Consider the following 27,431-nt stretch of genomic DNA (forward strand, 5'->3'; position numbering starts at 1 on the left):
GCCAGCCTCAGGTCTCCCTGCTGGCATAAACCTGATGCCAAACTGATTTCTGGAAAAAACTCAAGCTTATCTCCATGAGCAATTCAGAGCGTTTTATGTTCTCCTCAAGACTACTGCAGGCACTTTGCCTCAACAACATACACTAGTACTATTATTCCCACTGCAGTGTGTGCGGGGCCATCAGCAGAAAATTCCCATGTGCCTAAGCGGCTCTTCTTTCTCCATCAGTTGAGAATCTTGTGTCCAACACATTTTACTACATGCTGACGGGTTTTTTTCTTTTTTTCTTCCCCCCAATTACACTACAACATTTAACAGGAGTTCTTCCTTCTGAAGACATACTGACAGGGCTAACAATGCTGCCTGACATGGAAGCACCTGCAGAAGTACTGGAGAAGCTCTCAAGCTGGTTCCCAGCACCAGGAAGAGCCTGCGCACAGCCAGGCACAGGTAAGCTCACTGGCCCTGTGTCAACCTTCAGAAGGTGTCTCCCTGCAAGCTTTGAACTTCTGGCTCTGAACTTCAATTAAGGCGAGGACCACTTCTTCAACTACTGCTACCCAACACTCCTGTATTTCACAGGACACCACCTGCAACAACACATCTCTGGGACCTACATCAGCATTAACTCACCAGCCACAAGTACTCTAGTGGCTTGCTAGGGAGTTTTCTCCCCACAAGAGGAAGAACATCCTACTGCAGGACCCTCCACAAATGGCTTTTTAACACTGATGACACAAACACCACTTCTCACAGTGAATTCAGACCCACTTCCTACTTAGGGTACAAGCTGCATAGCACTGGTGCACTCTGTTCTGTCCAGCTCATCACTGCCCTTCAGCCTGTTTGTACATCTCCAAACTGTACTTTCACAGGCCTTGCACATTTCAATTCTCACACAAAACTCGTATTATACATGGTGTGTACACTTTTTGTATCACAGCAAGAGAAGGCAACTACTTGCATTACTTCTGCACGTGTGCAACGACTTTTAGCCTGTTTTGGTTTTCAATAACATACCCACAATACAAACACAACCTGCATCAAAATATTGAAAACTTATACACAAAATGTTTCAATAGTTGCACTGTTGCCAGGCTCCCACAAGTTTCCAAGCATTTCAAACCACGTTGTCTGACATTTCTGCATATCAAGGTAGTTTCTCCCCGACTAAGGCAAGGCTGGAGAGGATGATCAATAGTAAGAGTACAAAATAACCTAATCAGAAAGATGTCTCCTGTGATCGGAAGGACGTGCAGTAATATTAATAATTATTTTTAAAATACAATATATATATATATATATATATTTAATTAAAGAAAAATCAAACCACCCCAAACAAATAAAATAAATTTTACCTTATAAGAAATAAATTTAGGGGAAAAAAAAACACCACCAAACACACCACACCAATAAACAAACAAAGAAAACCCAAACAAATTTCACACCGGCATTCCTGGAAGACTTAATGCACTGTTCATGTGGCAAAATTTAGGCACCCTGCTCTGTCCTAATCAGATCTGCAGCAGAGTGATAGAGTAACCAGTAATGGTGTTATTTTTGGATTATTCTGAGAGCTGCTTTGGGCAGTTAATAAGTATCTTACTTGGTAAGGCTCACTGAGACCACGTGGATGCAAGATACAATTCCAACCGCGAAGACAACTGCAGCAAGGACTAACTCCCAGTCAAAGCCCCTAAGAGCTGCCAGCTGCATGGGACTTGAGAGCAGGGTGCTGCTCACCAGCACAGCTCGTTCCACTATGGTGCTTCATGCCTGCCCACAGCAATGATGGACGGACCTTCGCTTAAGTTCTGCCAAGGACTGCAGCAGCCTCAGTTCTGCAGATCCAATTACACCACCGATTCTCCCCTCCTCAGCAACTACAGTCACAGCTAATTGGGCTCGACTACATCGGTATTTATATGTTAACACCACGACTGAGTTTACCTCAGGTCAGGGGTACAAAAGGCAACTTCGCAATCACTACCATCACAACTCACACCAGCAATTCTTCCAAGATGGGCAAAGGCAGAGTGTTACAGACATTTTTCATAGCGGGTCTGAACAGGCTTTCCTCTGCTGCATGACTGCTTTCCCAGAATAGATTGGACTTGCTCACAAACAGCCTGTTACTTACAAAGGCTACAGAGGATGGAAAAGCTTCCCATTGTAGCTGTACCAGCACCACTCCTCCTCTGCTCACTGCAAGAAGAGGCAGCAGCAGCAACAACTCATTCTGTTCTCCTTCTGCATGTCCCAGAGCAGTACTTTTGGGAAGATTATCCTTACCAAAAGTCTTGTTATGATAGACAAAGCTGCTATTGAATCTTTTTTTTTCCTGGGATAACAACGCTCCTTGCTCTGAGTTTGTGGAGTGCCTGCAAGTGAAGATCTGAGTCCTCGACTAGGACTCCTAAACTGCTATCTACTCCACAAATAAATGACTACTTGATGTCCTCTTTTGTGTTAGACAGCCCTTCCTAACTACTTCTCTAACAATTCCATTTGGACATACATTTAAATACATACAGCACTTGGCATCCTTAAGGCTAACACAGGCCCATGGACCAGACTGAAAGCTGATGCAGGAGAAGCTGAAATACATCATCTCTAGTTAAACTCATTCCATAATTAACAAGATGTGCCACACTGCACTAGGATCATGCCAGAAGATACCATGGTTGCACCTGATAAACCCAGCTTCTGACAGTTTCTTGTCTGTCCTTTATTACACAGAGCACCAATACCTAATTACCACCTCTACTCTTGCTCTGTAAGTCTGGGGCAATGCTGATAGGACACTAAATTAAGAATGAAAATGAGTTTGTATTTCAGATTTGACAGCGAACCTTTAAACTCCACACACATAAATAGAAACACAGCTTGAAAACTACCAAATATAGTTATTCCACTGAGAAAGCCAAACAAAAACCTTTGTCACTGACACAGCACTCCTAGGAGCTTCCCATGACAAGTGTGTCCACTACATCCCTGCTGCAGATTCTTCACACCAGCAAAACATCTGCCTACCTGAGATGTATTTTCAAGCACTGCCCTCCCCAACCCAGACAGACAAACATTTTTGCTACTACTTAAGGTATCTTCCAGGCATCATCATTTCAGTTCCAAGAGATGATGGAAATGGAGAAGGAAAAGACACACACAAATGGGGATACTTTCACAAAAGCTCTTAGTGAAACCTCAGTATATTGCCCTTTATTGCCACCTCAGAATTTACAGGAGGAAAAATGTTTCAGAGAAGTACTTCAGAGCAACAAGGTATAATTAATGCAAACAACAGTTCAGACATAATTATGGACAGAAGACCATACCTGTTCTATTAGGTTTGAACTCTAAGTTCTGAAGACATTTTTTTTCAGTTAAAAAAAAAAGACGTTTCAGCCCAAGAAGACAGAAGCCACTAAGACCTGTGCATCACCAAGAGATCATCTTCCAGTGCTACCCCTATGGATCTCGTAATGTCACAGTACCCCAACAACTACAGGGAGTTACAAGGAGCTCAGGGACATCACCACCTCAATGGAGAAAGCATAAACTATTTGAAGCATCATTTCCAGTCACTGCTCACCTTGTGACAAGCCAAGCAGCTATCAGGAACTTTACAGATTGATTCAACACACCAAAAAAAGAGAGAAAGCATGGAGAGAAGCAAATAATTTTCTACCACTTCACTGAATTTCATGGGTTCACAAAGGCTCCTGATGAGATGGAACATCATTCCTCTGGGAATACCAAGCCATTACATCAGATCAGCTCCCTGCCAGGCAACACAGCCCACTGCCCCCACAAGTGGAGCTGTGCCCACTTGCTTTAGCTTGCCAGTCTGCAGCAGCAGCTTTGTAGGCAGCAAATTAGATCAAGAGGGTAGGAGAAAGGAGGGGTGCAAATCAATTTAGCAACAATTACAATAGGAAGTTTAATAACTTGAGGCAGGATTATAAGGGACAGCCTTTATTTTTATATAAAGCAATTATAAGACAATGAAACAAGCATCTCTAGGACCTGGGCTGTGAGAAGTTCCTTTCAAAACAGGTTTTTTAGCAAACATTGCTATAGATACAATGTAAATAAAGATGGAGGCAGCTCTCTGCTTCATCACTGGTGGTGAGGGAAATTAGCACCTCTCACGTGGTCTCACTCTCAGAACAGTGTCCTACATTCCCGGTGTGTCAGTGGGCACTCAAACTGACCTCACCATTAACCTCAGCTGACCGGACCGACGGGAGAGATGACCAGCAACGGCAGGCCTGACATCACCTCTGCTCAGGCTGCTCCACCAAAGGGTCTTAGGTTGGTATCTCAAGTCACGAGTCTGTTCTCAGCGCTGTGGCTAGTATCTGAAACTTGCAGTAACACCACAAAAATTCTCTCGCCTGCTCCAAATGATGTTTTCAGTGCTCCTTCTTCTCCACAGGCTTTAAGATTCTGACCTGCCTGTCATCTTTTTTACCTAGCAGTCCTGCAGAAACCTATCCTCACCTCAATCCAGGAAAAGAGCCAGCATAACTCAGTACTCTGACTGAAGAGAATATAAATCAGGATGGTGGCAGAACTTTCAGCTGGGATCCCTGCTGAAGTATTACATCTCAGGCACGAAAACGAAGTGAAGAAACTTCAAAATGGAGATGACCAAATGTATTTGTTTGCTTACACTCACACAGCATGGTGAATGTTTTAAGGCACATTTTTGACCTGGCCAGTCCAAAGGGACATGGTTACAAAACCCACACAAGTGAAATCCATGAACACAGTCCAGTCTAGTAATTCAGTAATCTGTTCCAAGCCAATCTGCATGTTTCAGACAGCAAGGAATCTCAACATTTTAAAGTGATTAATTAACTCCCAACTCTCTAGAGTTTTCCAAACTGAAAAGCATACTGGGCTTCATGCTAGCCTCAGCATTGGGGCCAGCTGTAACTCTTTTTTCCAGGCCTGTATAAACAGGTTTCTGCATGCTCTGCTACTGCAAAGCCAGCAGAAACCAGAATGTAACTACTGACCCATCAGGGAGCTGCTTAACAGAAACTACCCTAATGAGGAACACAGTAGAGATCCCCACCTAAAACAGGATCCACTGATGTAGCAGCAATTACTTCAGAACAACAATTAAAAGATGCACCCTTACCTAAGGTATTGACTTCACCTTAACAAATCCTAAACCTTAAGTACTCACTTCATAGACCTCCTTTTCCCCCTGTCTGCTGTGGTTGAACACATGCTCTGAACAGGCCATGAATGCTCCAGACCCTTGGAAGAAGACCAATGTCTTTTTGGAAGATGACCAATGATGAGCTCTTTTTCACTGGTTTGAAATACAACTGAGTTACTACCTACCTGCCACAGGACACCATTAGTTTTATTCATGATTTTGGAAGAGTTCAACAACATTAGGGATTTTCCTAGAAGAAAGTCTTGATTAATTAGTAATCTCTATGTTTTACTGAAGGTGATTGAGAATAACTTACGGACCTAGGTGAAACCTAACACCTGTGAGACATTAAAACAAGCACAGAGGTGCTATTCAGTTGGCTCACCTTTCATCAGCCAGTAAAATATCTTTTTTTTTTGTACCTGATAAATAGAGAATCACTTTTCCTGCAGGATGGGTATACAGTTAGATGACTTTTGAAAGCTCCCCTGGTCACACACGTTCCTTCTCACCACAGGCATTCTGACAAACATAACACAGCAACTCAACCATGAGGAAACCTTCTCAGACCCTAGTCTGAGACTCCTTCAGACTGTGGGATGCATTGGAGGAGCTAAAGATGAAAAGGAGTTTGCAAAAAGAAAAAACACAGTATGACTCCCCTTAAAAAGCAAACAAAAAGGAGTGAGTGGTTCCATCCCATGAAAAACAACTAAGAAATAACAGGATCCAACACAAGACCAACTATTTTGTTTTATGGTAACAGGTGTTTCCTGAACTGAACATGCACAACACTGCAAAAACACACTTTTCTAGTATTTCATAGAAGTTTCAAATAGTCAATGACAATAAATAATCTAAGACAACGTTCTTAGTAATGAGTTGCAAGAGCTAAAGACAATATTCCCTGATAAGATGCATTTCCACACACTTTATTTACTCAGCATTCCTCCAAAAACACACAAAGTGAAACCTCTGCACCTTCACAAGAGAAAAAGGAGAGTTAGTGGTCAGGAAAGAAACGGGAAAAGAATTACAGAAACTATCAATAAATCATAGAGTCACAGAATGGCTCAGGTTGGAAGGGACCTCAGATCACCTAACCCAACCTCTCCACCACGGTCAGCAATGCCTCTCAAACAGAGTCATCTGTTTAAGGCTTCATGAAACCTTGGCCTGTACTCCACCAGGAAGGAAGCATCCACAACCTCCCTGGGCACCTATATTAACCAGTACCTGGGTTTTTTCCCCTCTTACTGGAAAGCAGCGAAGTTCTATAATACAGACCGTAATAACAAGGTTGCTACAACACCCAGTACTTGTATCATGTGAAAGCTAGATTGACACTCAGGTGGCCAAGGTCAGAAGAGGTATCAATGAAAGTTTCAATTCAACTCCTGAGTTAAGATAACTCCTAAGTTTACAAAGATACTTGAAGCAATCACCCATCTCTGAAGCTTGGCCTACAGTAGCCAATTCCTCACTCAGGACCACTTGCATGGTACCTGGGCTGCTATTAGAAAAGAAAGCATCCACAAAAGGAAAAGGGAAGCACCTTGCTGAAGCCTCAGTGCTTCAGAGCTTACATGCTGGGCTCTGTGTGGCTACTCCTACTTCTCAAGGGCAGGCTACACGTGTGCATAGGAACAGCAGCGCCTGCATGGTCCCTTCCCTTCACATCCACCCTTCTTTCAAGGCAATATCCAGGGATGGTTTGAAGTCCAAAGGACAACACTGCAACAGCATTATCCAGCTGTCCTTACAGTTGTATTTCTGAATGCTCCCAGACAAAGCAAGGAGAAGAGCATCCCAACACCAAGCTCCCAGGGGAGCAGCTGGATAGCCCAAATTTAAATCAGAACACAAGATCTCTTGATTCGGCAGCTCTAGTCCTGCCTTGTGCTAATGCTAAATGACCCCTTCCCCCTGCCGCTAACTAGTTGACTGGTTGAAACCTATGTGCAAATATGTAACTAAATATAGATGTTTTGCTAAATTTGGTAAATCTTTCCTTACCAAGGAGTTGCACTACATATTTATATAATTACACAGTAGCACTTCACATATTTATTTACTATATCTATCATTAGAAAACGGCTGCTGACATTTATGCTGTCATGTACTCAAGTGGGTTAAGATGCACTGAAATGAAGCCAGACTTCTTTGAGAACTTTCAAAGACCAGTTCATTTATAAGTGTTACTGAATGGAGAGCATTAACCAGAACTAGCCAGATTGCTTCTGGCTACCACAGGCCAGCCTTTCAAAGTTGCTGAGATACTTGCCACAATTTTTCCAGAAATCAGATGTCTAATCAGGCTGAAAGAAGACACCCTACCAAAGAGGTCTCTGCACACTTAAGCATCAACCCAATACTTTTGGAAATCTGAACCCATTATCCCTCTGCATTTCCAATCAGTGAACAATTCTTGAAGAAAGAGATAGTCAAAATAAGAAAAACATCAACTACTAAACTGAAACTTATGTTTTCCAGAGAAAAGGCTTTTCTGCCTAGTATTGTAGATATTAATTTGCATTAATTTCTTTGAAATTCTGTCCCTTGCAGTTGAGAAAATGCTGCTGTTTGTATTGTTTCAAACAGAATGAAGAACACTAAACTGTGTAAGCATTCAGTTACCCTTGGAAGGCGAAGTTTTAAGAAACAATGCCAAGTTAAGAAGGTTCACTACCACAGCAACAACCTTAACAAGCTACATTGTCAATTTCCACCAAACTGCTAAAGTGTTGACTCTAAATTCAGAACCCAGTTTGAAAATTAGGAGACTGAATTTGGGGGGGTAAGGAGACTAAGCCACACACAAAACCTCCAAGCCCTGAGCTGCTCTGGAGTGCATGCAATTATTAATTCTGCTCGTTGTAGAAAGGAGGTTGCGTCTGAGTTTTAATTATGCTTTATGTAAATATCCCCAGAGGCTTATGCAATAGGTACAAGCTTAAGTAAGTCAAGCTGGTGGAGGCAGGCAGCCTGCTCTGGAAAGGGAAGCTGAGAGCTCAGTTGACTCCATAGTCAAGGGGTGGATGAACTCCAGTTGCCACTGAAGGCCTCCAAATCCCCAAATTACAAGACACTTGCTACGTTTCCATGCTCACTGCCAGAAGCCACTTAGTGAACTGAGCTCCAAGATCTGCTGGTACTTTTGTCAGTGCAGCTGGCTTCTCCTGCTTGATTTACAACAGATCAGCAAACCACACAATCTTGTGAGCACTAACACTTCCATATTAATCACTGGCTTCAACTCTCTTTCTGCAGCCCAGTTTTTAATAAGAACCTGGGTGCTCTGTGGCCAGAAGCCCTCAAACACCAAGGACCTCACAGACTTCACATGCACACACTATTCATCACCTTCACCTTGAACTACAGGCTTCACTGGTCTACTGGAGGCTGTTTTAACACTTTGGCACCATTTTAAGAGCCAGCAAAATTCACTAGAAGTGGTAGCAATACACTTCAAATTACACCAAAATCTCACTCTAAAGTTGCAGGATGTGCCCAAACCCTGATCAAGCTCAGAAGGCAACCAAATGGCTATTTAGGAGGTCAGAATTGCCTCATTTCTCAGACTGCAACCAGTGGCGACAGTTTCTCTGAATACCCAAAAGAACCACCGCTTCCCCTGGTTTACACAGAAACAGTACAAAGCCTCCTGGCCTCCTCCTTCCATGCCCAAAGGCATGCTTCAGCTTGCAACTGTATCTATTTGCATGTAATAACTTTAACTGGTAATTCTAGAAAAGGTTCTATACAGATGCATTTAAATTCTGCCTTGAAGACCCAACAACTCTTTCATATGGCATCCACTTCAGTCTCTGGTTTCCCAACCATCAGGCTGGCAACTACCATATGCAGCCATACACTGAGCTAGGAAATCAGAAAGATTCCATTTTCCCCAAGTTCTGAAAGGCAGGATAAATGCAGCATTCACTGCCTTCACCTTTAAAATGGGGACAACACTTTTGCTATAAAGTGCCTGAAGACCTCAGGTAAAAAACGCAGTATTTTCAGAAAAGTTGAGCTAAAAATATGTTCCTCTTTCACTCTCTAGATAAATACTTCATTCCACTCTTCATCCTGCACATCTCCAACCTTTTTCCTTTCTACCTAGTTTACCATTTTGACTAATCCGATTACTTTGGCATATTAAACTCATAATAAGGCAAGGATACAAAACCTAAATACCACTGCAGAGCACACAGAATACTGTACCATTATTTTAATGGCTTCCAAAGCACAGACAAGACTAGAGGATTAAAAGAGTATATGGCAAATGCTTATTTCATTCTCCTTTCTAGTTCTCACTAATTCAGCTGGTGGCAGCTGCAAGCATACACCCAAGACATGGTATAAGACCATAGTCCAGTCGCTAGGTTTGCAAAGCAGGAACTTAGCTGCCTTTTAAAGAAAAGGTTTTAAAGAAAAACAACAAACAAAAAAACCCACCACTCACACAAACCAAACAATTCTATGTGACAACAGGTGCTTCTTTCGTTCTTACACACAGAAAAGGAAAAAAATGAAAACAAATAAAGACTTGGTCCTCCCAGCCATAGCCCAGGGTCTAGCCAGGCAGCACAGACACATCCTTCCCATCCCTGCTGCTTCTTCCCCAAGTTACTCTCCACAGCCAGAAATACAAGACAGAAGAACTCCACAGGCAATTTTTGTCTTTGAGATTAACCCAGCTCCTCAACCTGTGTTCTGGAAATCTCCAAATCTTAATTCTTCCTTTTTTTTCCCCCCTTTCTTTAATTATGTATTTTAAATAAGGCTTTTCCCATGTTTTTCAAATGAGTAATTTTAACAGCTACTTGGGGACCTGTGTTTTTTTAACCTCAATGCCAACCTCCCAGACACATTATTTGCAATAGGCTGTCTTAATACTTGCTGTTAGTCAAAAGATGAATGGAGTGCTTAGTAAACACCTTAACTGTTGAGTCTTCCCATCCTTAAAATAATAGGGTGAGTTCTAAGGGGATAAGCTTTCAAAGCAGAACTCCACCCATCTTGTAAAGAGCTACAGGCACTCGTGCAGCCACACCAGCCCATTACCCAGGTTCTGTTAACTACTGCTTCCTATCTTCAAAGATACATTAAAACTCAACATAAAAGATATCTGAGAGAGGAACCTCATAAATCACTTGCATCCTATTCTATGTACAGTAGGCCTTTCAGTTCCCTGGATCAGGTTACATATTTGAACACATAATCCCACGTGTTCAGGATACCAATCACATACCTGCCTGATCATGACTTTTGTCAGGTACTTAAATGTCCTGCTCAATATAATTTTTAACTAAGATTGGGTGGTGGCAAGCAAAGTGCAAGTGCGAGTCTGCACGAGTGTCATCATGTTTTTTTATTCAGGTGAGACCTGTCAGACCTTGGGTTTCAGGTAGGCTGGACAAAAGAGGATCATCAATGAAAGGGAAAAAATTCAGACAGGAGATGTCTGCAGGCTAGCCTCCTCCTATTTTTTCAGAAGAAATATTGACAGGTATCCAAGTACTCAGTCCCGACCCCCAAATTAAAAGTGGTATGTATTGCTTTGGCTACCATCTTCTTCTCCCTGCAGAAGCACAAAGGTAAAAACAGTGAAATTGCAACAAGCTCGCAAGTGCTAATCACTTTCTCTTGCTTTTTCCAATCAAGCTAGGAACTGTAATGGCTCTGTGACCTCAAGTTTTCCTTCTAAAAGGGGGAACTAGGAAAATAAGATTCACCCTTTAGTAGATAGCAGTGGAAGACAAAAGTCTTTATTTATCTTCTCAGGCTACAAAATCAGTATTACATGGACCTTTACAGGCCTAACAACGCTTCATTTGGGTTGGTATAAGGCTCCATTACTTCCCCCACATCCTTTCCCTAAAACTCTCTGCAGGTTTGGAAGATCAAAAGAACACACCTCCATTACTCTCTTCCATTTTGTTGGGCAAGAAATATTTCTATTGCATAAAAGCCTGTCTTTACGTATGCATGCATATATACAATCTTCGGATTTAAATAGAACCTAGGAATCCTATATCCTTCCTCCAAGCCTACGGCAGACACACGGGGAAACAGAGGCTTTACTTTGTTCTCCGCCGGGTGGAGAATCCCGCCGCCCCCTCCAAACCTGGTTCGAAGTGGAAAACGCTCCTAGAGGTCAGGAGGCAGCCGCACGGGAGACATCTTTCCCCCCACTCTCCGCAGACAGAGGCAGCGGCGAGCGGAGCGATCGGCCGCCCCATGAGAGTGCAGGCGGCGCGCCCAGCGCCCTCTCCTCGGAGCCCGCCGGAAGGCGCGGCAGTGACGAGACCCCCTCCTCCCTCCCTTCTGCTCGGCCCCTAGACAAGGCTCGAGGCCGCCCTGCCCGAGCCGGACCATCGGGACCCCGCCCCCAGAGCTCCGGTGCGGCCGCTCACGCCCATGGCGGCGGAGGCCCGGGCCGGCGCAGGGGGGGGCAGGGGGGACGGCGTAGAAGGGGCAATGGGAGTATAGTGCGACCCACGACCCCCGCGCCCGGTAGAGGCGGCGCTGAGTGCCCGGCTGGCGGCGCCGGGCCCGGCGCAGCGAGTGGGCGGGCGCACACCGGCCCCGGTCGGGCCTGTCAGGAAGCAGTGGAGGGGAGGGCCGGGCCTGGCGGCGAGATCGCTCACCTCGGACACTTCGTCCTCGTCGCTACCTGAGCCGCCACCTCCGCTCCGCAGCACCGCGGCCGCCAGCTTGAAGTCGAGGGCGGCCTCGGCAGCCGCAGGCGCACCAGGCCCTCCCGGCCCGCCGGGCCCGGCCTCCCCGAAAAGGCGCACGGCCCGCAAGCCCAGTGGGGAGGGCCCGGCCGCGGCGGAGGGCTCGTCGGCGGGCGGCGCGCGGGGAGCGACCGAGTCGATCTCCTCGTCGCCGACGGGGGCGGCGGTGCCGTCCGTGAGCATCGCGCTGATCCGAGGCCGCCGCCGCTCGAAGAGCCCAGCCGTCTCCGTCCCCTCACGGCACCGCAGCAGCGCCACTAACTTCTCACACCCTACCCGGCCGCGGGCGCCGCACCGCCCCCTCCCGCTGCTCCGCCCGCGCCTATTGGGCACGTTCCGCCGACGGCAGGGCGCTATTGGGCGCCGAGCCCGCCACTCGCGGCGCGTCACAGACTCCCAGCATGCTGCCCTGAGAGCGCACGCCGAGGCAGTTGGACTCCGCCGCCCCGCCCCACTCCCGCCGCTTCGCTTCCGGAACTTTCCGCGAGCTGATCGGTCTCCGGGAGCCTCAATCATGGGTCTCGCCGGAGCCTTGGGCGTCGATGGGCTGAGCGAGCTGCCGGTCAAAGTGAATCCGGCAACGTCCCATTCCAATTGGTCCGAAGACATATTGCTCGTAACGCACGGCGCCTGGTGCCGCCCGGTTGGTGTCTGCCGTGCCCTGATTCTGCCGTCCCCTTCGAACACCTCTAGAGGTCTCAGTCAGCGAGAGATCCTCACAAGCCCGCCCATCCCGAGCGGCGGTTGGCTCCCGGCGCTGCCTGTCGAGGCGAGCCGGTCGTCGCCCCTTTCCCTGGCGCCTTCTCTCCCGTTCCAACCTGGGCTGCCATAGGCCGCGTTGCTGTCACTCTGCCGCTGTCGCTCTGCTGCCCTTCCGACGTTGGCGCAGCCGCGTGGCCTTTGGCGGGGAGTGAGAGGCGCCAAGGGGGCTGCTGTAGGGCGGTGGCCGTGACGGGACAGAGGGCCGGGACACGGGAAGCAGTACGGGAGGGAGAACGTGGGGACTCGGGGACAGGCCGCCGAGGCCCTTGGGGACCAGGCCGGACGGGCAGCCCGGCCTAGTGGGAGATGTAGCTGCCCAAGGAGGGGTTGGTCCGGCTGCTCTGTGAGGATCGCTTCTGACCCACTCCACGCTGAGGTTCGATGTTGTGAACAGTCGCTGACGAGGAGAAGCATTTACCAAGCTGGAGGGGTGCAGGCAGGCTCACCCCGGCCCTGCTTCCTCTGTCCCTCACCATGGCCAGCGTTCCGGCTGCCATCCTAATTCACAGAGATGTTGGTCTCTGGTCCTTGGCGATGCATCAGCTCAGACTGAAGGGAGAAGAGGGAGGCAAGACTGAACACTTAGCCTTTGCTCCCTCCACATCGCTGGCTGCAGCCTCACCAAGCTGCTCAGTTCCAAGCCCAGAGTAGCCTTAGCTCAGGCCAGGGGCAGCCCCCACATCCAAGCATCTCTGGGATTGGCTGATGAAGGAGCATAGCACACGAGACATCACTTACCTCCTCGCCTTGGCATTCTTCCACCTTCTGCCTCCTAGACTGTTTCCCCTCTGCCTCCTTGCTGGCTGTGTCAGGCAGAAGGCTGTCCAGCCAGCTCAAGTCACGCAAGGAGAAGATGCATTCCAGCCCTTTCCGGATCCCCACCAGGGCCAGCAGCTGGGGCCGGGGCAAACCATGGATCAGTATCATACAGTGCTTGAGAATGGGGGCCAAGAAGCAGGCAATATAATCCGTGTCATGCCCCCTCCATCCCTCCAGCACATGCCAGGGAGTAGCAAAGCCATCCTGTGGCCCTGCAAGGACTCCACCAGACCTCGAGAGTCTGAGCACCCATCTATAACACCATGTATATATCATATATACACCTACCAGGGTGTGCACCCCCACCCAGAGCAGTACCTGCATCCCTTGCTGAAGGCTCTGCTGATGCTTGAGGCACATATGAGCTGCACCTACCCTGGCACCAAAACTGCCACTCCATTAAAAGTGATGTCGTACCATTACTGGGAAAATAATAGCTGCCACAGTGGACTTGAGGACCCAGAGTAGAGCTAGGCAGAGCAGCTGGATGAAGGTGAAGAGGTGTACTTTGTGCAGGGGCACATGGCGAAGGTAGGCGAGGTCTGGCTGGTATTTGGCTGGCATCAGGAGCAGCCGCACACGGTCCATGAGCTGCAATAGGAGAATGGACACACACCTCCATCTTTCAGGCAGCTGTCACCCACCTCCCTGTTGGCACTGGGGCTGGCAGCAAGGTTTCTTGCCATCATTTTTGCAGTGCAGCACTCCTGCCATTTGTGCTGGCCACCAGCTGGCCTGAGCAGGTGAGTTTGTCTGCAAGACCAAGGGTCCTGGTGCCACCATCACTCCAGGCCAGGGGAGAATTTTCCAGGCAGGTATCTAGAAAGGACTCAAGCTGATCTTAATGGATTGAGAGATAACAACCCCTTGATGGCAGAAAATTGTATGCAGAAAACTGCTCCTGACTTCTGCAGGGTACAACTTTGGATTCCCCAGGCAGGGGTGGAGAGGGGACTTCCCAGCTTGTCATCCAAAGCAGAGCAATTGCAAGGCAAGTGCAGAGTTTAGAGGGAAAAAATGGGGTAGATACTTCTGGTGTGGGGATTTTTCCTTTCCATGGGTTTCTCAGGAGAGTGATGGAGCTGCCATGATATTGGCAATGCCGGGACCAAAGAAACAGCAGGTCCCAGCTCTGCCTGCAGCTCCCACATGAGAATGTCTCTGCAGCTTTGAGAGCAACTTTGGGTTATCCACTGGTCCCTTCACTTCTCCCAAACCACCTGATCCACCAGTGCAAATGTCGCTCATGTTCCTCTGCATGCCAGACACCTCCCTTTGGTCTGCCCCAGAGTCCCTCCATCCCTCCATTTCCAGACTACACATTGGCCAGCTAAAATCCAGGCTCTGCAGCACAGCCAGTGCTGAGCAAATCTCCTGACCTTCAAACTAGCCCCCACCATCTGCCTCTGCTCACCTGGATGCTGCTGAGTGCTGCCACCCCCATGTGCAGAAAGACCCCATAGAGCACTGGCATTGGGACATGCTGCAAGAAAGCAGTGCAAGGGTCAGTAGGATGCTGTGCCCGAAGGGCCTGCACTCACTGGGCTCCTCTGTCTGGAAGCCTGCACACGTGGCCTCAGCAGCCTTCATTTTCACTACCCAGGTTGTTTCATGGCTCTTGCATGTTTTAAGGCTTCAAGTACTTTAAAGCCCAGACATGCTCTCAGCTATGCTGCTCATTGCAGTCTTCAGAGAGGGAGAAAATGCTCTGAATTCCTTGCCCTCTTTTCCAGCACATGATGGGAGAACAATCCAGGCCGTAGATGGAGAATACAACTTTGGGCCACATGGAGATATGGTTTCTGGCTCCAAACCTGTAGTGCCTGGGGGTCATGGCTGCCTGATGCACCACATTCCTTTTTACTTCCTCCTATGCAGCCATAAACTGCCTCCTGCCCTCTGTGTTGCCCAGTATGGTTTGGTTTCTCCAAAGCCTGCTTATGCAAGGAGGAAGATGGGGGTCAGTTGCTGCTCGCCATGGATTCTGCCGGTCCCACCATGGGCAGGGACATCTTCCACTAGGTGAGGTTGCTCAAAGATCTGCCCAACCTGCCCTTGAACATTTGCAGGGATGGAGCATCCACAGCTCTTCCGGGCAGCCTGTTCCGCTGCCTCACCATCATCACTGCACAGCATTCATTTCTTGTGTCCAGCCTAGCTCTGCCCTCTGGCAGTTTGAAACTGTTGCCCCTTGTCCTGGCACTACAGGCCCTGGCACAAAGTCTCTCTCCATCTTTTCTTCTCAGCCCCTTTTATATGCTGAAATACCTCAGTAAGGACTCCCCTGCAGCCTTTTCTGAACAATCCCAACTCTCCCCATAGCAGAGCTGTCCCAGCCCTCAGACCATTTCAGTGACCTCCTCTGGACCCACTCTCTCAGACCTAGCTCTGTCTTGTGCTGGAACCCCCAGAGCTGGGCACTGTGCTCGGGTGGGTTCTCACCAGAGCAGAGAGGGACAATTCCCTCCCTGCTTTGCTGGCCATGTTGCTGGTGATGCAGATGGGAGACACTTGGCTTTCTGGGCTGGGAGTGCACACTACTGGCATATGTCCCATTTGTCACCCACCAGTATCCCTTGTCCTTCTCCACAGGGCTGGTCTCAACTGGTTTATGCCCCAATTTGTACTGATGCTGAGGGCTGCCTTTCCCTCTCAGCAAGCCTCACTGGGCCCATGTTCTCCAAAGTCCCTCTAGTTGGCATCCCGTTCCTCAGCTGCATCCACCACTCAGGGCCACTTGGCCTCACCTCGCAGCTGCCTGTGTTGTTGAAGAAGATACTAGATAGCATTGACCCCAGCAAGGATCCTTGATGGACACCACCCATTGCTGGTTTCCACTTGGACACTGAGCTGCTGCCTGTATCTCTGTGAATGTGGTCATCCATACATCAAACCCATATCTTTCCAATGGGGAGGTCAGCATGGTATGGGGGACTGCATCAAAGGAGGGACCTCCTGCCTGACCCCACAGAATACTGTGGCCAGGATACAGTAGGACGGCCTCTGCCTAAGGTGGCAGCAGCAGAAGGGGAGAGCCAACACCAACCAGGCTTAGATTCGCATCTGATGGTGTGGAGGTTAGTGGTTGAGTGTATCTGGGGACCACAGGGGTATCTGCTGTGCCAGCCCTCCTGCGGCACTCCACCCAAACCGCTTCCACACAGCTCCCTCCTTGCCTGCCAGGCTTCCCAGGGCAGACTGATGAGATGAAGGACAGGATGGCCAGGAACCCTACAGCCTTTCAGGGTACAACAACCCCAACCCTCAGATAGAGACCAAAACCAGCAGCCAAGCTTCCTACCTTGAGGATAGGTGCCATGAAGACAGAGACTCCCATTAGGATGAAGACAGCCAGGCCGGTCAGCCTCTGCTCCCTGTGGGCAGCAGGCCTGCCATGAGCCCACAGTCCCTACCTGTCCCACCAGCCCCCAAGAGCCCTGCTCATTTCAGATTTGATGTCCATGAAAACTGGTGATATCCCCTGGGAGACACAAGCATCCCCAAAGCCAGGTTCACCAGCCAGCATGGGCACATCCCTGCCCCTGGCTCCCAGTTTTCTTGGGTACCTGATGCCCAGGAACTCGGGGTGCTCGCCAGGAGCTGAAGTCATGCTCTCCTTCCTCAGACTCTCCATGTGTGCCAGGGAGATGACAGTGGCAGAGACATACCAAGGGAGGCCAATGGCAGAGGTGACAACCATCAGGAGGGAGACACAGAGGAGGTCCAGATGAAAGCCTGCTCCTTTCTGCAATAGGAGAGGCAGCAGGGCTGGGGGCAAGCTGTCTCCTTGGCAGCATTAGAAAGGTGGCAGTGATGTCTGCCCGTCTTGCTGGTGAGTTCAGGGTGATGCTTCTCTTCTGGCTACCCCCTTTGCCCATGGAGTCCTGCCCATCCCTATCCTGCACTGACCTGAAGCTTGTACTCCCTACGGTTAAGGATGACAGCCGTTATCTGCTGGTCCATGAAAATGAGGATAGTGACGAGGATGGCTGGCACCACAGACACCAAGCAGACCCACCATGGGTTGGCTCTGAAGGGGAAGATGATCCAGCCTCGCTCTGGGTTTGTGGGCTGCAGAGAGCAGAAGAGTCACAGCAGCAGACCTGCCTACAGGGTCTGTGTCTTGGCCTAGTGACAGGACCACCCCTGGTGCCCAGGCTGGAGCCCTGTGGGCACCCAGGAATGCTCCATCTGGGGAGGAGAAGAGCATCCTGTCTCAACCCAGGGATGATCTTGAGTAGTAGTAACCCACCAACCACTCACAAGGACGCTCCCAGCTGTTGCAGAGCCAGGAGTTGGGCATGTGCCCCTAGGAGTCAGTGGAAGAGGTGACAGTGGGCATTGATGATGGCGAACTCAAAGAGGTGGCAGCAAGCATGGGCTGCTATGAGGTCTTGCCAGCCCCCCTCCACATCCAGGGTGTGGAGTCCAAGCCCAGACTTGAACCTGTGGCTCTCACTGCAGCATGAGCAGTACCATGACATGGTTAGTCTGGGACTAGGCCAAGGTGTTTGCAGAGCCTGGCATTGGCTGCAGTTCAGCCCCTTCTTATGTGCTAGAACAAAGCTCATGGCAGCAGGAAGGACAACAGTGACATGGCAAGATTGCTGGGGGCACAGACTACTCCCTAACAGCATTGTGCCCACACCACCAGCACCTTGAGCTCAATGGGGATGAGGAGCTTGGGTGTCTCCAGGCCCAGGGCAGCATCAACAGCACAGGATGTGAGGATGGCCAGGATGGCAGCGAAGTCACTCACCACTGTCCGCACCTGCCAAAGGAGAGGGCTTGGTCTGGGCTGCCTGGGACACTGCTGGGACAGGTGGCCATGCTGAAGGGTTCTCACCCCTGCAGGGAAGTAGCGGCTGCTCCTGAAGAGCTTGAGCACAGTACAAGAGAGGAAGGTGCCCCCAAAGAGCAAGAAGGAGAAGAGGGTGACATCAGGCACATACTGGCAGCTAGTCCCCAGGAGGTGCCCACCTTGATCCAAACACTGGGTCCGGCTCAGGCCAGCCAGGGCAGCAGGAGGCTGTAAGAATAGGGCAGGTGTTGAGGAGGCATCACACACAGGCACCTCAGGTACATGCCAGCCCCTGGCTTGCCCATCTAGGAGCAGGAGCTGTACCTGCTGGGGGGCCAGGGGTGAGGGCATCAGTGTTCCATTCCCTGCAGAGCTGTGACCTGCAAGATGATAGGGGGTTAGGGTGCCAGCACCATGAAGACACTCTATCAGGGGTAACTGGGACTACGCTCTATTCAGAGGGCTCCCCAGGGTCTCTCTGAGGGCTCATGATGCTCTGTGGAGCCCCATGGGACCCTTGAGGGCCTGGCACCAGCTGATACCCAGGGACACCCCTGAAAAGGGCTTGACAGAAGCACCAGCCACTCAGGCATACCACCAGCCCAAGCTGTGCCCAGCACAGATGCTTTTGGTACACCATGTCCCATTTGTAGGATCTCTGTGGACACATCTTCAGGCCCCAGGAAACAACCTCTGCATTACAGGCCAGGCTAGAAATGGCAGCTCAAACCCACCCAGGTACCCACCTCCAGCCCCTGGCATTCCCCCTTCAGAAGCAATGGAAGCCAGACCAAGGTTCTCCTTCCTCCTGGCACTGCCCTGCTTGGTGCCTGGGCAGTGCTGGGAAGCATGGATGGATGGATGGATGGATGGATTGGGCGGGAGTAGAGGAAAGTGCTCATGTGGTCAGGCAAGTGAGGATGGTACTGAGGAGACTCCTCCCTCCAACACATTCCCTCATCTAGCTGGGTGGCAGTATCTCAGTAGGGTCCCAGGGCAGCAGTCTCCTGCTCCACACCAGCTCTGCAGCTGCTTGGGCTCACCAGGGCTGGACAAGTTGCAGATGCAGCTGTAGGAGGTGACGTTGTCCAACCGGTACTGCCAGTTGATGGGGAAGGTGTCTGCCAGGCTCAGCATCCTTTTCAGAGAGTCATAGATGAATATCAAGCTGATGAGGGCACAGAAGCCTTCCTCTGTGAAGCGGGTGAAGTACCGCACCAGATGGCTGGCCTCAGTGGCCACCAAGACCACGCCAAAGAAGGCCACCCAGAGCCCAATCCAAAGACGAAATTCCAGGTAGTCCAAGTTGTGATCACTGGTAGGAAAGGTGACCCAAAGCCTCAATGATGACATTTACTTGGCATAATGGTGGTCTGTGCACCAGCCAGGGAACAGTGCCCAAGGGGCTGAGCCTGGCAGGTTACTCACTGACTGAAGGTGAAGAGGAGGCGCTCAAAGACCAGCATGGGGCCAGTGCTGCTCAAGATGGTCAGAGGCTGGCCAGAAAAGAGGCAGAAAATGGAGCCAGCAAGGGCTGTGCCAAGGAAGCTCTCCAGCACCCCCTGAAATGCAGGAGAGGGGTGCCAGACACCAGGCATGTGGCAGAAACAGGGTTCCCAGGCCTGTACCTCACAATGGCAGAGCTGCAATCAGCTGCCCAAGTCTCTGCATTGCAAGGTACAGGTCCACACTTGCAGACCACAAAGGCCAGGGAAGGATACAGGGTTTTGGGTGGACCCACAGGCTGGGCAGAGGGGGGTTGGTGTGGGGCAACCTGCAGCAGTACTAACCTGCATGTTGGCAGTGGCATCCCCCAGCATGCCCCCAAAGGTGATGGCATTGGTGACTGTTGCCAGGTAGATGTAGAGCACTGCTGAGAGGCACTGGGGGTGTAGGGCATCAGAGAAATCACTGCTGTACCATGGCACCTTCCTCTGGATGTCTCGCAGCAGGCCCCCAAAAAGCCTGGGGCAGATGCAGAGCAGGTCCTCAGATGGCTATCACCTTCCGAGAGCTGCATGCAGGGGACCATTCCTTCTCCAGGAGACATCAGCTCAGAGTGGTTTGGATGTTGTGGCCCCATGCGCTGGGGAAAGCCATAGCCTGTCCCAAAGTTGGCATCCCACTGCACCTCTCACCACCCTTTCCTGTCAGCCACCCACCTGCCCGTCCTCTCCAGCTCGTCCCCAGAGTGTGAGTGCTGCAAGCTGGCTCTGTCTGCAGCTGCTGCCATGTCCCCGTTGCTGTGGGACTGCCAGTCTGGCACAGCAGTCCTGTGGCAGAGCAGAGCTTGAGACAACAGGCTTGAGATTGGAGCCCTCAGTACTCATCTGTGTCCAGCATAGGGAAGATAGAGAGGGGTCAGGGGTGCAAGCAGGGCTGGGAGGACTTTGTATATCCCCTGATAATGAGGGAGAGGAGGAAGATCAGGAGGAGGAGGAGAGATGGGGGATTAGTCTAGATGATCTTCAGAGGTCTCTTTCTCCTTTGGCAAGCCCTGAAGCCAGCCCTTGGAAGACCAATTTTGTTGGAAGAGCTGGGCAGAACCAGAGGTCTCTTGCTCAGAGAATGAGGTTCACATTCAAGTGCATTCCTGGCAGCTCCTGCCTGAAGTGCCTTTGGAGGAGTATTGGCATCCCTTGCCAGGTGGGACAGCAGAACTAACAGTAGTGGTGATGAAATCTGTGGTCATTTGCCACAGCTGCAGAGGGGCTCAGCTAGAGGACCCCACTGGTAAAGGCTGGCTCTTGGATGCCTTCATCCCCATGGAGACAGAGATTCTGCCATAGGCAGAAGTCACCAGACCCTCCACAGTCTGGGTCCCTGTGGAGGAGCTGGCAGAGGCTGCAGATCTCCTCACAGTATCACACAGTATCACAATATCATCAGGGTTGGAAGAGTCCTCCTTCCAGCCTACCTTCTGTGTGGGGACAGTAGGCAGCTTGGTGGAGGAATTCGGGCACTGTGATCCCATTTCCCAGGAGGAAGCACAGTCAGCTCATCCAAGAACACCTCCATCCCTGCCATGAGGTCCTCTCGGCACTCAGCCTGCCAGGCTGCCCTTCGGAAATGCTGTGGGGAAAGCCATGGTTTAGCTGCCATGTCCTGCATTCAGCCACTGGCAGCCTTCCTCCCACCCACAGCCATCACCACAAGCCACTCCAGTGCCACAGGTGCACCTACAGCCCAGCTACACCCTATGGCCCCACCTACACCCCACAGCCCCACCTACACCCTGCAGCCCAGCTACACACCACGGCCCAGCTACACCCTACTGCTCAGCTACACCCTATAGTCTCACATACATCCTGCAGCCCAGCTACACCCAGCAGCCCAGCTACGTGCTACAGGCGAGCTACACCCTACTGCCCAGCTACCCCCTGCAGCCCAGCTACACCCTCCAGCCCAGCTACACCCTGCGCTCCCACTCTAAACCTCTGGTTTCTTACTCTGGGAAAGGGACATCACCAGCTAACCCCACCAGCTTCCCCACCTTCAGCCTGCAGAGGAGAAGACCCCCAGTATCCGCAGCCTGGGCTCCAGGTCAGGTGCATCCCACCCATTGGTGTTGTACCAGGCTCACCTCATCTGCCAGCATTGTGGCCATGGCTCTGCCAACCTCGTGGTAGGTTTTCACTTTGGCTTGGGGACCCAACAGAATGAAGAGGAACCTGTGAGCAAGAGAGTGCATCTCCTGAGAAACCTCCTGGGAGATGCTTTTCCTGGAGGTGACCGTGGTGCTGCAGGGATACCTGGATGACAGATAGGCAGGCCTGGGAAACTTGCCATGCTAAGGAGCGGCTGCCCTAAGGTGGGGATTGAGGGCAGAAGACAAGACGCATCTACTGCCCACTTCATGGAAGCCCCATAAGATCTCAAGGATCAGCAGGATCCTGGCTGGATCAGAGGGGCTGCAGGAACCCGAGCTAGAACTGGAAGCAAGACACAGGAACAGAGGAGATGCCTTCAGCTGGGGATGTCAGTGGGGTTGTTTTCTGGGATAGGGATGTCTGTGGGATCAGGATCTTCACTGGGACTGTCTCTGAGGTCATGCTTATAGGAATGTTGCTCGCAGGTGGGATGCAGGAATGCAGGGATGCATTGAGACTGAGAGATTGCCGGCGGCACGGGCAGCAGGTTTGCTAGGACTGCAGAGACACAGGAGGAGATTGGAAAGTCTGCCCAAGGTCCTTGAAGGGGGGCTAAACCCCCACACCTCAGAGGGAACTGCACAACAGTGTCTCCAGAGGGACAGCCCATCCAGACCTTTAACAAAGCCCTCCACTCCTTTGGGAGACTGGCCAGAGTGGTTACAGTCCTGCTGACCTGAGGCTGTAGAGCAGTCCAGGAGTTGTATGGTTGTACCCCAAGCAAACCTCCAGAGAAGGGCAGGGAAACAGCCCAAGTGGGGCTGAAAGTGGCTCAACAGAACCTGCTGCAGCCGTGATGTGGAGCATCAGTACTGGAGACCTCCCACAGCCTGCTCTGAGGGGTCAGGAGGTGCCAGTAGCCACCTGGGGTTGCTTTCACCCAGGTATCTTCGTCAAGGCAATGGGAAAATCTCAAGATCGTAGAGCTGAACCTGGGTGGTTGGTGTGGTGCCCATGTAGTAGCCCAGGGTGGCCAACAAAGGGGACGGCACTGTGGGAAAGGGATGAGTAGGGACAAGCTCGCCTTCTCCTCCCCCTCACAAAGCAGGAAAACACGGCGGGAAGGGTTGTCGTGAGTCCTTTGAGACCTACGGGGGATCCCTGGGGACTTGCCACCAATCTCCCACCGAGTGAGCAGGAGGCAGATGATATCTTACTCTGCCCAGCTCCTGGAGGATGGGTGCTCTGGGCAGAGTGACCAGGAGATGGCAATGTCCCTCCCGATCCCTCTCTGCCTCCTCCACACACTCCCTAAAGAAGCCTCAGATCAGCGGGCACACTGACCATTTTCAGTTACGGCTTCTTCTCAACCACAAAGAAACATCTCCTGTCCTGCTCCTTCCAACCTATGGCACCAGTACTGCAAGAGCCACCTCACCACGCAGGAGAGCATCGCAGGGCAAGAGGCTCCTGCAGACCTGTGTCCCTTCCCAGCCACAAACCCCCATGCTCCAGGGCAGGAAGTGAAGAGCTTCCAGACCCTCCTAAGGAGGAAAGTGAACTCGAAGCCCAGGTGGGATAATCCAGGGGATGTCCCCCTTGGCTGCTCAACAGATGTTCCATTCTCAGTCCATCCCGAGCTGAGAAAAGTAGGAGGAAAAGCAGCAAATCAGAGTTTGAGAACAGCACCTGGCATTGGATGCCATACCCTTCACTTTTGCCAAGCAAAACCCTGTGCTGTGCAGGAGGGAGCAGGGGGACAGCAATGCAAGGGCCTGCAGGCCATCAGCTATGCTCCCTTTACCTGCTGGGGAGAGCAACTTCAGCCAGCGAGCCAAGGACCACTGCTCTCCTGAGGCGGATGAAGGCAGTAAAGGGCTGCTCCAGGAACTCAACTTCACCCACAGCAATGTGGGCTGCTTCAGCCCCCCGCGGGATCTTCTTCTGAAGTCGGTTTCTCATCTGAAAGGAAAGGGATGCAGGAGCTGTGCCTCTGGGATGCAGCAGCGCTCTAAGCCCAGCCCCATCTTGCCTTACCTGCTTCTGAAAAGGCTCCTTAAGAGACCTTACCTGCTCCTCAAGAGGGGTTTCAGAGACCTGAGCTCTGGGCTCAGAGCAGCTCTTGGCCTTCCCTGCAGAAAACAGGAGCGAGCAGCACAGTGCACGGGCAAGCAAACAGCCAATGTGGGCACTGCCCTGGGATGGTGGCGGTAGAAAGATGCCCAGCAGGAGAGCCCAGTCACCATCCAGGGCCAGGTGCCTGCCTACCTTGGCAGGGAGAGAGGCCATGTTCCACAAGGAGCCACAGCGGGGCTCTGGTGGGCTGGTGCCGTGGCTGGCACAGCAGGAGGGCTGCCAGGCGCTGCCGTAGCTGGGGCTGCCGCCCCACTCCCTCGGGCTGCCCAGAAAGTGCCTGGTCTGCAACAGGGGTAGGCACAGCCCTGAGTTCCCACGTTTGCTGCCCAGTGAGGAACTGCCCAGCGAAAAGCCCACCTTGCTGGAGCAGCACTGAGATGCCCCAGGCACCCAGCCTGCATGCAGCATTGCTTTTATATAGAGCCACCATGGTGACCTAGTCCCTCTCCGGTGACCAGCCCACCCCAGGAGGTAACTTTTGCATTCTCTCCTACCGATTATCTCTTTGAAGCTAGAGGCGTCCAGATCCAGGAGAATCGTTCCTTCCTGCAGGCACATCCTTAGCTGAAAGAGGCTGTGCAGGTGGAGGGCTGGGACATGAGGTGCACTCCAACGCCTCCCACCATCCTCCACCTTCTCCTCAAACTTCATCCACCTGCCCAGGAAGATGTGCAGATGAGCAGCAGGGTAGCCCTGTGCCACGTGCCAGAGAGCAGGAGCTGTAGTTTGGGTCCATCTGTGAGCTTAGGAGGGAGGGGGCAGCTGACCCACATGTCACTCTGATCTGACCAGAGGGATTCACCAGTCAGGGCATCACTAGGTTATTTGGGTTGGAAGGGACCTTCACCACCATCCAGTCCAACCTGCGCCACCATGGGCAGGGACATCTTCCACTAGGTGAGGTTGCTCAAAGATCTGCCCAACCTGCCCTTGAACATTTGCAGGGATGGAGCATCCACAGCTCTTCCGGGCAGCCTGTTCCGCTGCCTCACCATCATCACTGCACAGCATTCATTTCTTGTGTCCAGCCTAGCTCTGCCCTCTGGCAGTTTGAAACTGTTGCCCCTTGTCCTGGCACTACAGGCCCTGGCACAAAGTCTCTCTCCATCTTTTCTTCTCAGCCCCTTTTATATGCTGAAATACCTCAGTAAGGACTCCCCTGCAGCCTTTTCTGAACAATCCCAACTCTCCCCATAGCAGAGCTGTCCCAGCCCTCAGACCATTTCAGTGACCTCCTCTGGACCCACTCTCTCAGACCTAGCTCTGTCTTGTGCTGGAACCCCCAGAGCTGGGCACCGTGCTCGGGTGGGTTCTCACCAGAGCAGAGAGGGACAATTCCCTCCCTGCTTTGCTGGCCATGCTGCTGTGTTGGAGAAATTCTTGCTAGCAGAGGACACAAAATGATAAACATGAGCAACCCGTGCTGGGAGTGTCCTTGCATCCATCTTGGGAGTTAAGATACCAGGCGCTGGGTGGCTTCCCCCCACATGCAGCAGCAGGGGGTGGAGTGCAGCTGCAGGTGGGCAGAGTTTAGCCAGCCCCGGAGGCTGACCCTCAAATTGTTATGGTATACTGACCTATCCATGCCTTACAAGTAACCCTGTACCCTCAGTATGTAACCAATCTTGGTGGAGCACGTCTCTTGCTAGAATGCATATAAGTCTCTGTATCACGGAAATAAAGCAGACTATGTCCATCTAACCATATTGGTGAACAAAGAGTCATTGTACCCAGGTGCTCCACCGGCGTGTATGCCAATACTGCTGGTGATGCAGATGGGAGACACTTGGCTTTCTGGGCTGGGAGTGCACACTGCTGGCTTATGTCCCATTTGTCACCCACCAGTATCCCTTGTCCTTCTCCACAGGACTGGTCTCAACCCACCCATTCCCAGACTGTGTTGGGTGGGGGTTACCCTGACATTAGCACTTCTTGATGGACTCAAAACAGAAGCATATTGAGCTGTTGGCCATGCTCAGGCCATGCCAGATATTTTAATTTCAGTCGCAGACAGACCTTCCCTTTGTCCCCATGGGTGGGCACGCTGTTGTGGGGTGGCTCAGTGGCAGAGACCATGCCCCAGCAGAGCAGGGTCCTGTCAATAGGCAGCCATGCCAGGGACAAGAGGGCTGTGTGCTGAGGAGAGCTCTTACAGACACAGCCTGATGGCTTTGTTTCCCCTAGACTGTTTGACCCCTGGGACAGATGCATCTCTGCTCAGAAACGCCCCCAGTCCATGTTCCTGCTGAGCTGTGGAGGGATGGCATGAGGCATGCGCCTGCCCCACACCAGCACTCCGATGGTCCTGACTTCCTCTCTATTGGGCCCTATCATCCCAGCAAAGCCTGCTCTGACCTGCCTCCCCTGTGGCCTCCTGAGACAGCTAGATCTAGGGAGCAGCAAAGCATTGTCCCAGCCTTGGTGCAGCCATTGGAGCCTTGGGCTGGTAGCCAAGGCAGGAACAGAAGCAAGGAGCGGGGTCACTCACTGCGTGTGTGCTGCCTGATAACCTGTCTGTCACCAGACAAGTCACTCTCAGTTGGGCAGTGTGGAGCAGCATGGGCATCAGCGAGGGCAGAGGGTAGGAAGCAACTCTTAGGGCTGAGGCTGAGGAAGCAGCAGTCTTGGGAAATGCCACAGGTCCCATCAGAGATGGGCTTTTGAAGGCTGGGCTTCCCAAAGCATAGCCAGGCAGCTTGGCTGTTGTGGGCATGCCTACCTGGCTGTCTCTCTCCATTCCAGCCCTGCTGGGGTGCCGAGGAGCTGGTTGAGCTGGATGAAGAGCAGTGGGCAGATGGCATCCCCCTGTTCCTTCTGCTGCAAAGTGTCACTGTCTCTCTCAGATGCCAGGGCTGTGCTTGAAGGGAAGATGCTGCAGCCAAAAGCTTGGTAGGGAGCTTCGCAGTTGCTTCCCTCTGCTCTGGACTGTGAGTGGGCATCTGCCACCTGGAGAGCCACACCAGCTGCTCCAGGCATGTGGGCTTGCGTGGCCACCAGCACTAGCAGCCACAGGCATGCCCACTGCAGCTACAGGCTCTCATGGCATCCCACTCATGCCGCACCTTATAAAAGCTGTGAACCAGCTTAAACTGGTCACAACCCAATACCTGGGAGCCGAGCCCAAAACAACAACCTCAAAACACCAGGACCGTGCTGCTCCCAGTGTGGCCACCTCCTGCCACCCCCAGACACTGACCTGGGCAGGGAAACTCCCTGCTTCTTTCTCGTAATGAAGCTGCACTGCTGCCCTCAGGAGTGCCTATGCCCATGCTCATGGCAGGAGGGGTGGAACAGCCGTGTGGCAGCTTTTCCTAGGAAAAGGGGGTGTGGGGATGTGTGCTGGGGAAAGATGTGTCACTGCTGAGGAAATCCAGAGTGGGGCAAGAGTGGTCTGCTGGTGGCAGGAC

The 27,431-nt window shown here is 51.5% G+C and overlaps 2 protein-coding genes across 2 annotated transcripts in view; both read right to left on the reverse strand.

Annotated features, from left to right (window-relative positions):
* ANKHD1 (ankyrin repeat and KH domain containing 1) overlaps window positions 1-12,254 on the reverse strand; it is a 129,835-nt gene extending 117,581 nt beyond the window's left edge. Inside the window, 1 exon segment of the mRNA XM_064161343.1 lies at window positions 11,827-12,254. Coding sequence (XP_064017413.1) covers window positions 11,827-12,099 — 273 coding nt within the window. The 5' untranslated portion in view covers window positions 12,100-12,254.
* Window positions 12,239-27,000, reverse strand: SLC4A9 (solute carrier family 4 member 9). Its single transcript, XM_064162228.1, has 22 exons — window positions 26,744-27,000; window positions 24,519-24,679; window positions 24,157-24,306; window positions 23,959-24,020; window positions 23,693-23,850; window positions 21,882-21,969; window positions 21,216-21,370; window positions 20,461-20,571; window positions 20,089-20,263; window positions 19,727-19,860; window positions 19,342-19,613; window positions 18,623-18,678; window positions 18,344-18,526; window positions 18,155-18,268; window positions 17,407-17,568; window positions 17,064-17,242; window positions 16,799-16,871; window positions 14,912-14,980; window positions 13,915-14,088; window positions 13,401-13,572; window positions 12,637-12,943; window positions 12,239-12,404 (listed from the first exon to the last, which is right to left on the reverse strand). Exons 1-22 carry the CDS (start codon window positions 26,998-27,000, stop codon window positions 12,239-12,241), a joined length of 3,378 nt encoding a protein of 1,125 aa, XP_064018298.1.
* Window positions 27,001-27,431: the final 431 nt, after the last annotated feature.

Source organism: Pogoniulus pusillus, chromosome 22 (assembly GCF_015220805.1).
Source record: "Pogoniulus pusillus isolate bPogPus1 chromosome 22, bPogPus1.pri, whole genome shotgun sequence".
NCBI lineage: Eukaryota > Metazoa > Chordata > Aves > Piciformes > Lybiidae > Pogoniulus > Pogoniulus pusillus.